Source organism: Planococcus citri, chromosome 1, assembly GCF_950023065.1.
Source record: "Planococcus citri chromosome 1, ihPlaCitr1.1, whole genome shotgun sequence".
NCBI classification, from domain to species: Eukaryota; Metazoa; Arthropoda; class Insecta; order Hemiptera; family Pseudococcidae; genus Planococcus; species Planococcus citri.
In genome coordinates this window covers 66,170,488-66,184,192 of record NC_088677.1, presented here as the reverse complement: position 1 = coordinate 66,184,192, position 13,705 = coordinate 66,170,488, and the positions used below count along the sequence as shown (strand labels likewise).

At 34.9% G+C, this 13,705-nt stretch overlaps 2 protein-coding genes across 4 annotated transcripts in view; one reads left to right on the top strand and one right to left on the bottom strand.

The window, feature by feature from the left end:
• Window positions 1–1,686, top strand: part of LOC135841654 (probable cytochrome P450 6a13) — a 28,047-nt gene extending 26,361 nt beyond the window's left edge. Inside the window, exons 2-6 of one of the 2 annotated variants that reach the window (XM_065358747.1) lie at window positions 40–313; window positions 383–585; window positions 653–874; window positions 948–1,198; window positions 1,274–1,686. In XM_065358747.1, the coding sequence (XP_065214819.1) occupies window positions 40–313; window positions 383–585; window positions 653–874; window positions 948–1,198; window positions 1,274–1,324 (1,001 nt within the window). In that variant the 3' untranslated portion in view covers window positions 1,325–1,686. The remainder of the gene's footprint in view (window positions 1–39; window positions 314–382; window positions 586–652; window positions 875–947; window positions 1,199–1,273) is intronic. The other variant, XM_065358757.1, reaches the window with a different exon arrangement.
• The window catches only part of LOC135841419 (multidrug resistance-associated protein 1-like), a 59,094-nt gene extending 45,724 nt beyond the window's left edge, over window positions 1–13,370 (bottom strand). Inside the window, exons 1-30 of one of the 2 annotated variants that reach the window (XR_010557920.1) lie at window positions 13,183–13,370; window positions 12,088–12,264; window positions 10,600–10,716; window positions 10,348–10,485; window positions 9,868–9,993; window positions 9,585–9,778; window positions 8,628–8,840; window positions 8,328–8,502; window positions 8,082–8,250; window positions 7,829–7,980; window positions 7,554–7,691; window positions 7,330–7,476; window positions 7,134–7,215; window positions 6,854–7,050; window positions 6,579–6,755; window positions 6,335–6,502; window positions 6,073–6,250; window positions 5,844–5,955; window positions 5,641–5,749; window positions 5,317–5,539; window positions 5,002–5,222; window positions 4,820–4,909; window positions 4,652–4,742; window positions 4,428–4,536; window positions 4,195–4,321; window positions 3,172–3,423; window positions 2,893–3,051; window positions 2,525–2,691; window positions 2,232–2,426; window positions 1,935–2,135 (exon numbers count right to left, since the gene is read on the bottom strand). Coding sequence is in view for 1 of the 2 variants with exons in the window: in XM_065358371.1 (XP_065214443.1) it covers window positions 2,024–2,135; window positions 2,232–2,426; window positions 2,525–2,691; window positions 2,893–3,051; window positions 3,172–3,423; window positions 4,195–4,321; window positions 4,428–4,536; window positions 4,652–4,742; window positions 4,820–4,909; window positions 5,002–5,222; window positions 5,317–5,539; window positions 5,641–5,749; window positions 5,844–5,955; window positions 6,073–6,250; window positions 6,335–6,502; window positions 6,579–6,755; window positions 6,854–7,050; window positions 7,134–7,215; window positions 7,330–7,476; window positions 7,554–7,691; window positions 7,829–7,980; window positions 8,082–8,250; window positions 8,328–8,502; window positions 8,628–8,840; window positions 9,585–9,778; window positions 9,868–9,993; window positions 10,348–10,485; window positions 10,600–10,716; window positions 12,088–12,264; window positions 13,183–13,251 (4,584 nt within the window). In the remaining variant the exon portion in view is untranslated. Of the gene's footprint in view, window positions 1–1,778; window positions 2,136–2,231; window positions 2,427–2,524; window positions 2,692–2,892; window positions 3,052–3,171; window positions 3,424–4,194; window positions 4,322–4,427; window positions 4,537–4,651; window positions 4,743–4,819; window positions 4,910–5,001; window positions 5,223–5,316; window positions 5,540–5,640; window positions 5,750–5,843; window positions 5,956–6,072; window positions 6,251–6,334; window positions 6,503–6,578; window positions 6,756–6,853; window positions 7,051–7,133; window positions 7,216–7,329; window positions 7,477–7,553; window positions 7,692–7,828; window positions 7,981–8,081; window positions 8,251–8,327; window positions 8,503–8,627; window positions 8,841–9,584; window positions 9,779–9,867; window positions 9,994–10,347; window positions 10,486–10,599; window positions 10,717–12,087; window positions 12,265–13,182 lie in introns of those variants that run through there. The other variant, XM_065358371.1, reaches the window with a different exon arrangement.
• Window positions 13,371–13,705: the final 335 nt, after the last annotated feature.

Genomic DNA, 13,705 nt, shown 5'->3' with positions numbered 1-13,705 from the left:
TCTAGGAAAAGTCAGAATAATATTCTACGTCATTTTCAGGAGACGAATGGAAAAACATGAGAGTTAAATTAACCGGTGCATTTAGCAGTATTAAAATGAAATTGATGTTTCCTTTGATGACATCTTGTGCTGAAAATATTAAACCGGCGTTGATTAATTCAACTTCACATAGGCCAGTTTTCGATGTAAAAGATATCTGCGGAAGACTTATGACTGATATGATAGGCAGTTGTGCCTTTGGAATAGACACTCATTCGTTACAAAATCCAGAATCCGAGTTCATAAAAATGGGCAGAAAGATGTTCAAATTCAGGTAATCGATTCGTAAATCATACGACAAGATCTGTAAGTTATTTAATTCATGGAAAAATTATCGATTCAGGTGGCAAACCTTGATGAGAAGATTCTTTCCAAAAAACCTCCCGCCATGGCTCGTAAGAACCCTCGGCTTGGGATCTATTCCTCGCGATGTGAGTCAATACTTCATGAAAATTGTCGAAGATATGGTCAACTACAGGGAAAAAAATAACATCACTCGAGGCGATTTCCTCGATTTACTCATCACCTTGAGAAATCAAAATGATGGTAAGTCGTTAAACTTTCTCGAAAGCCAGCGAAAAAACTCGTCAATTTCCCACGCACTTTTTTCCAGAAATAACCATTGAAGATATAGCTGCACAATGTTTCACATTCTTAGTCGCCGGCTACGAAGGCGCAGTGAATGGAGTAGCTTTTACACTATTTGAACTAGCTCGTCATCCTGAAATGCAGAATAAACTCAGAGATGAAATACTACGCACCTTGGACAATAACGGAGGCAAATCAACTCACGAGATGATGAAACAAATGCCTTATATGGATATGGTGATTTCAGGTAGATCGCATCAATTCTATAAATTATCGTCAAAATAATTCGTTTCGACTCATCTATCGATCATCGATATCAGAAACTTTGAGGTTATATCCATTTGGAGGAGTGCATTCTCGTAAATGCACTGAAAATTACAAGATACCCAATTCCGGAGTCGTGATTCAAAAAGGAGCTTTACTCGCAATACCTTTCAAATCGTTACATTTAGACAGAAGGTATTTTGAAAAACCAGATGAATACTACCCCGAACATTTCACAGCTGAGGCTAAACTCAAAAGCACCCTTTTGCATATCTGCCCTTTAGCGAAGGTCCGAGACATTGTATTGGTAAGAATTTCCGCAGTGATTTAGACCAACCTTAAGTTGAGAAAATCCTTTACGATGAATTTTTCTCGTTAACAGCTGAACGATTCGCGAAAATGCAAATCTTCGTTGGGCTGGTTTACTTATTAAAAGACTTTCATTTTGAGCCATCGTCAAAAACCAACACAACGCAGCCTATACTACCGAACTCTACTGGAGGAATAAACGTAAAAGGTGGACTTTGGTTGAAATGTCGATCAACATAATTTACACGAGGAATCGCTCGAACATTTACAGTTCTCAAAATTATCCAGAATTAGCCGGTCTAACGCCTAAATATAGGAATCTGAACATTCGAGTCAAGAGACGCCCGGTCGTATATCTTCAAAAATGCAGCCCGTAGTTCATTTTTTTGAGCACAATTTGATAATAAAAATTTTTCGATTATTTCAAAAAATCCAACTCCTATTACGTTTAGGTATACATTTCTAGCAAATTCATTTTCGTCTTCAATAAAACACATGCAAGCTCAACAGCAGATAACACCAATAGTAAGAAATAAGGGTAGAGTACCAACACCAACCACGATTAAAATGAACACATATTATTGTAAGTACAAAACATCATTTATTATTGAAACAAAATCATTATCTGATAAAAAGCGTAACTAGGCCTTCAAATCCATTTCAAAAAAAAGCATCAGCTCATCATTAATCACGTTAGAAATCCCAATTCATGCATGCTCCGACACGAAACTTACCATTTGATACTAACAACGCCGCATCCAAATCGTAGAACTACATTTCCATAGCGGAGAAAATAACCCCGAATACGATTATATACAAGTTCTCAAACCAGACCAGCATCAGCAGCCATTCCATAAAACACCGAATTTTTCGATTTTAATAAAACTTCCGGCGAATCGTATTCTACCACTAGACCTTTGTCGAGGACCATAATTCTGCAAAAAAAAACAAACGTCGATAAATGATTTAAATCAGTACATAGGCCTATAAACAGAAGATTCCATCTACAGGAATAAATTTCAAACACCTACTTATCGTAATCCATGATCGTATTCAATCGATGAGCAATCGTCAACACCGTGCAATCTCTAAATTCACTACGAATGGTGGTCTGAATAAGTTCATCGGTTTCTAAATCAACAGCTGCGGTAGCTTCGTCTAAAATTAATACTTTTGTTTTGCGTAATAAAGCTCGAGCCAAACAGATGAGTTGTCTTTGGCCAACACTGAAACATTTCGATTATAATATTAGGCCCACTTCGGTCAATCAAAACGAACGTGTAGGTAATAAGTATAGACAGAAAATCATGCATCAAACACTAACCTGAAGTTTTCACCTCCTTCGGTAACTTCGTACTCGAGACCGGCGGCTAAACTAGAAACGTATGATTTAAGGTGAGCTAATTCTAACGAACGCCATACACGATCATCGGAATATTCACCGGCTGGATCTAAATTTACACGTAATGAACCCGAAAATAGGACCGGATCCTGAAATGGTAACAAAACAAATCATACATTATCTTTTATTCCAATCACAAATACAAAATCATTTAATCAATATTATCTCTTATCTCCTCGTCCAACAATAGAGAGTTCATTAGATCATTACTTGAAGGAGTTCAACGTCAAGAAACAAAAAAACACTTTCTTAATACAATTAATAATTCAAAGGTGTGATTTAAAACTAACCTGAGGAATAATAGTCAACTTTGCACGAACGGAATGTAAACCGAGAGAAGCAATATCAACACCATCGATAGAGATCTCGCCACCAGCACTTTCAATGATCCTGAACAAACTCAAAGTCAACGATGACTTTCCAGCGCCTGTTCTGCCAACAATACCGACCTTCAGAAGGAAAAGTTACACAATTTCAAGTCAATATGATGTACATATCTATATTTAATGTTTGATGAACTGATCGGAAAAATAATCTAGGTATTACTACAAACAATCAAAACAACATACTTTCTGACCACCGTCAACGTACGCCGTGATTCCTTTCAAAACTAAGTCTAATCCATCTCTATACCGGACTTGGAAATTTTTGAAAACTATATCACCTTTGGATGGCCAATCTTTCGGTACTAATTCGTTGGGTAGTTTCCAACTCGCCTCTTGAGGTGTTTCGCTGCTATATTCTTTGATCCTTTCGACGGATACGATATTGGTTTCTACTTCCGAAGTCATATTTACGACCCAGTTCAGCAATTCAGTAATCTAAAGACGAAAACGAATACGCGAACAAATTACACATGCGATATTATTAATTATGATTATTCAACTAATTATGAAAAATTAACGCGAAAACACGAACGATAGATTAATTCGCGCAACGATTTTTGACTAAAAACAGAAGTAAGGCGTAAGCTGGCGCGTGATAGTACAGTGATTACTCATTCAATTTTGCAGTGTTTACAAAACAAAAAAATCGATTTCCCAATAGGCAATTGGGCAATTTCACGACCTTTTGAATGTTTTGGTTTGAAATTAATTAAGGTGCCAAACAAATAAAAAACGAAACCTGATTTCTGATGAAAACCAGATGATTCCACTTTTGTTTACTTCTGGAGTTTCGGGGCAGGTCATTACGAATTACCTATGTGCTATGATACTGCATTTTTATTACTTATCATTTATGTTCGCTCCTTTTCCTTCCATTTCCTTTTCAAGCTGAACTCAACAGTCAATGATTTGGATTTTCATTTTTGTTAAAATAAAATGTAAAACAAACTTGGAAACGAATGGGATGCCATCGATGAGGTTTGGTCAAATTTTGAATTGATTAACATGACTCAATCATAATTTCATAATTACTATCGAAACAATATTCGAATGAATATATCTACTTGAAATTAGAATATTCACTCGTCGATCGTCAAACCGATCACACTCGCACTTGATTTTTCATCAGTAACTTGGATATCTACATGACCAGTTCGTGTATAGGTACATACGAGTATTAGATACATGTTACAGTTTAATACGTACAGATAAGACCGAAGTGATGGATAAAGCTGCGAGTCCAGGACTAAGAGTATCTTTTCCAAGTACTGCAAGGACCGCAACAAAAAGCATGATGATATTCCCAACAGTTTCTAAACGTACTGAAAGCCATCTAAATAACATAATAAATCATTTTTGTGTAGGTACTCGTTTCATTCATAAAATGCGCTAATGGAATATTCCTTTCTCGTAGGTAGGTAGGCATTCAATTTACGAACCTATTAGACACAAGATTTAAATAGTAGCTTCTCAAATTGAAATCCACTTTGTATTCAGATTGTTTGATAAATTTTTCTTGAAGTCCATAAGCTCGAATTGACTGAGCACCTGAAAAAATTCACAAATAAATTCAACTCCAGTTCCAGTTTCATTTTCTACACCATCTCAGTTCTCACGTAGGTAACCATGCAAACGCGTATCTAATTGAAAATTTAAATCATACCAGAAATTGTTTCGCTGAAATGAGAATATATGGAAGATTGCGATACTGAGTTCAGTCGTTTCAATTGTCTCGTAGTGGCAACGTAGATTCTCTAAGAAAATAAATAATTAAAATAAGTAATAGGTAGGTACCGAAGATTTAATTATTAAGACGTCACACAAATCTCACCTGGATAAAATAATAAAGAAGACCGACAGGTAATATGATCGTAGCAAAAATAGGAGTACTGTAAGTGATTATGTACAAAATTGTCAACAACTGAAAAAAAAAATACGATCCGATACTTCAATATTAATTCGAAAACTGCAGAATTACACAGATACGTCATGCAAATGAAGCGTTTCACTTACTCCAAATGCACTTTCTAACCACCAACGAAGGACCTGAGGCAGGACACTGTCTACGATATCGACATCTTTTCCAAATCGATTGATAATTCTTCCACTAGGAGTCGTATCGAAAAAGCTAAGAGGTGCTCTTAGTATCCGGTTTAACATATTTAGATGTAAATTTCTAGACGCGGCTACCATTCCACTAGCCAAGAATAACCCTTCCAACAATGTCGAAGTTGCTAAACAAATTCAAATAGGTAGGTAAAATATCACATTTGAATGATGAATTGTAATTTAGTGAAGCATTGAGTGAAAATCATTTCAATTACACACCTTGACCTAATCCCAATAACGCGTAAGTCGTGAGATAGAAATTCCTTTTACTGATATCTTGATTCCCTTCGGTAGTGACAGCTTTTGTATCGGTGGACCAACTAGAAAGCAACATACTTGAAGATATGGAAAATACTTGGAACACAACTATCATGAAGAGAATTGCAAATGTCCAGGATAATCCAAACGATTTCAAGTAATACCCGTACACTTTCCATTTAACCTATAAAATCATTGTGTATTTTTAGGAAAACATGATCAGATTTTCTTTACATAAGCGACGGAGATGATAAGTTTCATGAGATATACCTACATATTACCTACCTTTCCACTTTCAGAGTGTTCGACTTCAATTAATTTTTCTCCGGCTACATTTCCTGTAGATGTATTACCATTTCTAAGTGACTCTTTACTTTCATTGGTTGATTTTTGCCTTTAGAGACAGAATTGTGACAGAACATGATAAAATTACGACACAAATAAAACATAATAGGCTCAAGTAAAGGTATGTATGTATGGTTAGGTACCTATTAAATGAAACAACAGAACCGCTCTCGCTAGGTTTTGACTTTCGTTTATTGGGCTGGCCACTGGATATTTTCTCATCACTTGAAACTTTTGTGAATCCATCATCCATATCTGAAATTGAAAGAAGAAAGGCTGGTTTCAAATATGTGACCAACAAAGATGCGAATCTACGTGATGAAATACCACAGGAAGGGGATAAGTGGGTAGGTTTAGATTATCATCACTAACCTTCTTCATCGGATTCAGAACTTTCCCTCAAATAAGTATCCAAGAAAACAGAAAAATCTCCCTTTTTATCCACTAGTTCCTGGAACGAACCGGACTCAGAAATACTACCATCTTTCACAACTACTATGAAGTCAACTTGAGATAAATACGTGATGCTGTGAGTTACCAAGATACGAGTCTGGAAAACACGCAATACCTCATAAATTATTATCCTTGCAAAATTTCTTCAATTACATATAATGAAGCAAATTGATGAACTTACAGTATTTTTCATTAATCCATTCGGACCAATAACATAGTCGAATATGTGTTTTCCAACATGCGAATCTACTGCGCTCAATGGGTCATCCAATAAATACACATCTGCACGATTGTAAACAGCTCTAGCTAAACTGATTCTTTGTTTTTGACCACCGCTCAAGTTTATCCCCTATGAGAAAAATATTTAATAAAATACCTCAGCTGATAAGTTTTCATTTGTGTGATAAAATGGATTTTCCCCTCACCTTTTCGCCAATTTCGGTTGCATCGCCGGCTGGTAATATTTCCAAGTCGGTTTTCAATGCACACGCTTCCAATACTTGGTTGTAGAAGTTATTATTGGCTTGATCTCCAAAAGTAATGTTATTTTTTAACGTTGTATTTTGAATCCAAGCTTGTTGAGGTACATAGGCTATGCTACCCTGTAGAAGAAAAAACCAAAACAATTAACCACCTATTTTCAATACCTATACCTACGTACTTATATATTTTTTAAACGAAAAAAGTCGTAAATATTTACCCTGGTATTGACAAGGCCGGATAATTTGTACATTTCACCGAGAAATGCTGAAATTAATGAACTTTTACCGCAACCAACTGGTCCAACTACAGCGACCAAATTTCCCGGATTAACTTTAATATTTATATCACGCAAAGTAGCAGGTCCATTAGTTCCTTCCCAAGAAAATGAACCATTTTCAATAAGTAAAGCTTCAGCTGAAAAAAAAAACAGATCAATTTTAAATTAATAATAAATAACAACTACTTATTTTATTCTATTCCGAATTTTTGAAACTTACGCCTATTCATTTTAGAAACATCGTCAGGATTCAAATCTTCCGAATTTAAAAATTTGTTTATTCTTTTCACCGAAACACTCGCCTGAAACAAAATCAATAATAATTGGTCAATCAATATCTAAGTACTCGTATTTACATAAACAATCTCTCTCGAGAACAAAAAAAAAAAAATCGAAAAATGGAAGAAAATACCAACTTGAGCTAATTGGGAAATCATCATTGGTAAAGCCATCAAAGGAAACCTCAAAATATTAAATAACGATAAAGATACGAACACAGTTTTAGCATCCAGCACATGTTCTTCGCTCGATAATGCGTAAACTGCAAAGGTAAGTAATGATACCTGTAAAAAGACGTGAAAAAACAATTCAGCAATGTACATTACGAGTTGTAATTTACTCATTCTGGTGATTTACTCACCAGAAATGGAGTAGAATTCCAAATGAACCCAATCAGAGCGTTCATGTAAGCCTGTTTTTTCAATACTCTGTTTTCTTTGTCTCGAATTTTTAAGACTTGGTTTTCAAAACTCGGTTCCCAAGCGTAAAATTTTAGTACCTGAAAAATAGATACATGTTTGTGAAACTCTCGCCAGCTAAAAAATATTGCAATTTTTCAATCCTGTATTATGAATGATATGTAAGTATACATAGCTATACTGTGAAAAACTTGAAATGATTAAATTAGGTGCGTACTTTGATTCCAGATAGAATTTCATTCATCAATTTAACTCGTTTATCCTTTTGTGCCATTTGTTTGAACATCAACTTTTGCAATTTGGATGCGATATAACCGTTAATTGGGATTAAAATTATCATCAAAACAAAACCAGCCAATACACTGGGACCTAGAAATAAAAATAAAATATTCGTTATATTTTTGAGAAAAAGTAACGTGAAAGTAGGTACCTATGTATAAACAAATAAAAAAAAATTACAAAGTAGGTACCTAGAAACTGCCATAAGAAAAATAACGCCAACAAAATCTGCAACGGCGCTGACCACAACATATTCACGTACATCATCAGCTCAACAATTCGTTGAGCATCTACAGACATCAAGTTGACAATTTCACCAACAGTGAATTCCCTTCGAGCACCATTCGATATGCTTAATGCCTGCAGTTGAAAGCACATCAGTGAGTTAATCTCTCATTAAAACCAAAATGGTTCATTTCAGAATAGGTATATTTTACCTTTTTGTAAATAATCGAAATCAGAGATATTCGAAGTTTCAATCCGACGATATTCACTTTATGAAAGTATTGAGATAAGATCACAGTTCGAATGAAGGCCACCGCAAATAATGTGATCGCGTAAAAATATCCTCGCCATAATGGTTCATCGCCACTCATGAAACCGATCAATAAACTGTGGGTAACGTGAAAGCAACACATTCAATTATTTTAAAAGTATTCTAGAGCACCAATTACCTATCGAAAATGTGAGTAGTATTTGTTTCCTATTTACAGAAATTCAAATTTACAATGAATCACCTTAAAATTTGAGGGCTGACAAACACCAAAATATCTTGAATAAGCTTCAGAGTCGTTCCCATCAAAAATGTACTCCAAGTAGTTTGGCATAAAACTGGCACAACTGACACGAACTTCTTCTTTTTACTGATTTTATTCAGATTGTATTCGTCAATTTCATCAAACTCCTCTTTGCCTCTTTTCTGCTCCATTTCAAATTCAAATATGCGATTTCTGAAAAATTAACTCTCCGTTATAAAAATTCATAAAAATTTTCCAAGTTTCATGCTAATTTATTTACAATTAAATGATAATAATGAAAAAAGAAATATTTGCCAATAAGGATTCTATGAACTTGAACCACTACTCGGGGTGAGAGACTTTTACGAGTAATTTGTTGACTAAAACTGACAACGAAAGTCCAATCATAAACTAATTTGCATAGTGCTGATTTTAATCTTTAAAATCATGGGGATAATTCAAATTTCAAATTGGACTCTCGAGTATCCGATCAACACAGGCGTTGATTTTACAATCGCCAGGGTCCTTGAATGCCGAAGAGAGTTCCCCAAATGCCAAAGAGGCTAATTTGGTCTCTGATGAACTTGAAAATTGTTGAATCTAAGAATATGGATCAATCAACACAAAATAAAGTATACCTAAAGGTGAAATTTCCCATCTGGAGAATGTGATTGATTTTTTTCTGAAGAAAGGGAGGATGAGAGGGGGTTTTATTTTGACGATATTTGGAGTGTTCTCATTTTTTGACCTTCTAATTTGCAGAGTATTTACGAAACCACGCTTCAGGGGTCCGCAACAAAGTCTGTCGCTCAGTTCACAGCAGATCACATTTTTTACAACGCCCACCCAGAAAAACAAAGTCTCCAAAAAGCTAGATAATAAATAGGTAGGTTGGTAGGTACACGGGAAAAGTTCTAAAAATTGAAGAATATTCGAACAACATAATCAGCTCCTCACTTTTTCACTTTCTCGCGAGCTTTCGTCCAGTACTTCTCAAATTGAGGCACAACGCCGGCGGATGATTTCGTGTAGTCGAGATTCGGTAAATCTTCATCTTCCAGAGATTTTCTGGCTCCTTTCCAAGCAAACGGATCGTACCAAGCGAATAACAATTGAGACAAAAAGGAAGACTGATTTTCCACACATACATTCTAGGTACGTGCAAATTAAAAACAGAACAAATAAATTGCAGATGCAAAAAATATACAATGAAAATGGCAACATTTTACTCGGTACTTACTTTAATAACCTTATGTTTCACGATTCGTGGACGTGAGTCAGCGAAGCAATTCAGGATAAATACAAATAATACGACTGGGAAGTAAATTACGTAGCTGACAAATTCGACAGTGTTATGGTTTTCTTCCTGGAAAAATAAAAAAATATATTCAAGGTACCTAACTGAATACGAAAGTATTTTTTTCATGAAAATTCCAAGTCCGTTCTGTCCACCTGAGCAATTAAGAGCCCAAATTGGAGGCAAACTCAAAACTCTGGCTCCCACGTTAAATTCAACATCACCTCACAATTTTTCAGCACAGCTCTCCAGAAAAATACAAAAAACAAAAATAACTGAGCTCTAAAAAATTACAGTTTCTTTCCAACAAAAATCCACCCAATTCATAATTTTTCCTGATCCTCTTCCTCGTTCCAGTTTTACGTCCAAATTCGAAGTGTTGGGCAAAAATTTAATTAATAGATGACTGAATAAATTACAGACCTGGATCCATTTTGATCGAAGTTCTGTTCGTAGCTGAGGTGCTCCAAATACAACCAATAACAACGAGAATAAAAACAAAATCGGCGACGATCTTACGCCAAATGTTAAATTAGCATAAGTTAAAAGCAGAAATATTAGCTGAAAAAACCAAATACGCGATAAATTTCATAATTATTGCATAGTAAGATAATTATAATGTAGGTTAGGTATTTTAAATAAGTATGCACAAGAGAAGTATTAAGAGATACTTACGAAAGTGATGAATTTAATTAATGGCGAATAAAAGTCGACCGGAAAACTGTGACTATGAAAAAATACATGATGCACGATATCCGCCAGAGAAAGTGTCGCTAAAATAGCTATTGAAATCTGTAAAATAATTTAATGCGATGTTATCTCAAAAAATTCACCAAAAAATTATGGTATCATAATCGTGTTTAAGACGTTCGATTCTTTCGATAACTACGTCCGTGTTTCCGATCTCCTTTTGTCTGAAATCAAGGGAGTGGGTGCCCATGGACCCAAAATGAGGGTTTCAAAAAGTTGTTTCGTTTTCTTCTGTCTTTAGACATTGGAAGTGGTTTTTTTTTGGTAATGCCATAACACCCCCCCCCCCCTCACAAAAAACACATTTTTTAGAGTTTTTTGAGTTTTTAGTGATGACCCATCTGCAGGAAAAATTTGAAAAAATGCATTGCATAGTACTCGTCTAAACGTAGGTATTTTGAAGAGAAAAACTTTTGTAGACCGCGGAATTGGGTTTGCTTTGGAGATATGACAGTTTAAATTTTTTGTCAATATCCCCCCCCCGAGTTGAAAGAAATCTGAAAACATTTACTTGGCTAGACTTATGTCTCTTCTACGTATTTTCGGTCAAATCAGAATTTTTCATTCAAAATTCGTTAAATTATGATCCCCCCTCCCCCACCAAAAAAAGGATTTATGTCATTGTTGGCAAAGGTAGTGGGGTAGGGAAACTTTTTTTTAGAGCTACACCCAACAATATTCAATCAAAACTTCAAAACTCATAGGAGAGGGGGATTTGAATTACTTTACCCGGGAACACCCTTTCTACAATATCGTCCATAACTAGTTCTTTCAATTTAAAGATAGGCAATTTCACAAAATGAAAAATTTGTTACTCGTTTTGAGAAGTTACTGTGGTACCGTTAGGTACACATGTCGCCGACTCGCAACGTATTTGTAAATATTGGTATGGCGCTCAGGGAAAAATGATGATACGAGTAGGTATTCGCAACATCATCATTTTCCCCTGAGTGTCATACCAATATTTACAAATACGTCGCGAGTCGGCGACATGTGTACCTAACGGTACCACAGTTACACAAAAGTTTATCTGCCTTCAAAGTTGACAAAAGTTCATCTCGAAAAAATTTTGAAGAACTTATTTCAAAAAATCATTTTATTCCCAAAATATAATCGCATTACAACTCCTTTAATTTCACAGATAGACAATTTTTATTAGAAAACCTTTCCTGTTCATTTCAAAAAATGATGCCATTTATGGCCAGAATTATTTTTAAATTACCCTTGCGAATTGGGACATTTGCCCTTCAGTTTTGAGGTGGTCACGAATCAGATAAATCGAATTTCAGGTGATGTTGAGACAAGGGGGTTTGATGAGTTTTGGGCAATTTTTTGAAAATATCGTGTATGTAATCCATATACAATTTCGATTCAAAATAGTGATAGGTTGGAGGGAAAAAATAGGGTACTTACCAATTTCACGACATTATATAAATTTAATGGAATATTAGATGCTTTCGAATGACGAAGGTAATATATCTCCAAAGGTAGACAAATCCATAGAAACGCGCAAGGGATCCACGTTAGAACAGTTTTCTCGAAACATAACGTCAAATCAGGATCAGAAGTATTCCAAACCACATCAGAATCCTGAAATAATAAAAATCATGTAGCCTATAACAATATGAATTGCAGAACTTTTTTCTCGTTACCTAATTAATTTTTTCTCATATTGTGAGAGTAAACGGCTACGTTTGCTCCTTAGATCAAGAAAAATAATTTTTCAAACTCTGAGAAATAGTTACCATACTTGATTTTTTTTTTTTCAATACCAAAAAAAATATTTTCAGAACACGATCTTGTTTCGAGCACTTAAAAAGCTGTAAATTATCAAAAATTAACTAAAATGTGTCTAATTTTTAGTTGGACTATTAACCCTGAACTGTTCAACTGTGCAATTTGTTGCATAGATGCGTAAAAACTACAATAAAATGACCTAATTAAGTTTCCAAAAGAAGGAAGAACATATTGTCAACTCGTAAATCACTCTTGAGCGAAACAAAAAAAAAACAAAAAAAAAACAACTAAATTTCACTTCTCAGCTTTCATTTATTCGAGTAAAAATTACTGCTCACAAGAACTTTGAAATAAATATATCGCCATATGAATAAAATACCTGTTTTTAAGACGATTTTTAAAATTTTTTGCCTTTTAAGAAAACAAAATAAATAAGGAATTTCATGATGAAGGTGGCTCTGTTAGCATTAAGTAAATTTCTTTGAAACATAATTTTCGTCAGAATCAGAAATTAACGTATGTAGTTAGGTATAAATCAGTCATCAGCCAGCAAAAAAAAAAAAACAACTGTAATATTCTTCCTCATTGAATTTTATTTCGACACCTCGCAAAATCGCGTCAAATAATGAATAAATAATTCGAATCGATTTTTGTAACCTATTTTTTCCAACCTCGGTATTTACATTATAATATAGGTACCTAATTCAGAAAACTAATTTGGGTAATCGAAGGTATAGCGAAACATTATCATTTTCATATCGACCTACTCACCCAAAACCGCGAACCACAAAATTCATCCATATTGTCAACTTCACCAGCGCGTATCGATAAACTAAACATTCACGCACAGTTTCACCTAATGAACTAACGCGAGTCGATAAAAATTTTCAAATTTTAATGACTAAGTATCTCCCTTTTATTATGGAACAATCATGCTACATTGCCACGAATTGCGACATTATTTTAACAATTCGCCAAAAAATAATCAAGTCTTATGATAATATTGCATAATGACGCGCAAATTAAGCATTATACCGAACACTTCAGATGTGCAAGTAATGGCAAATATCGATAAGTACTTGAATGTATTCGTGGAAAACAGAGAACCCATTGAGTACATATTCCCATGAAACATATGCTTACCTAATTAGGTAAAAACTACCTACTCTGGAAATTTTTCAAGTATAAAAACGTCTAGGACTAGAGGTGTAGCCAAGGGGGGTTTTGGGAGTCTCGATGAACCCCCCCCCCACCCACCACCCCCTCCAACTTGAGCTCAGGGGAAAAACTTTAA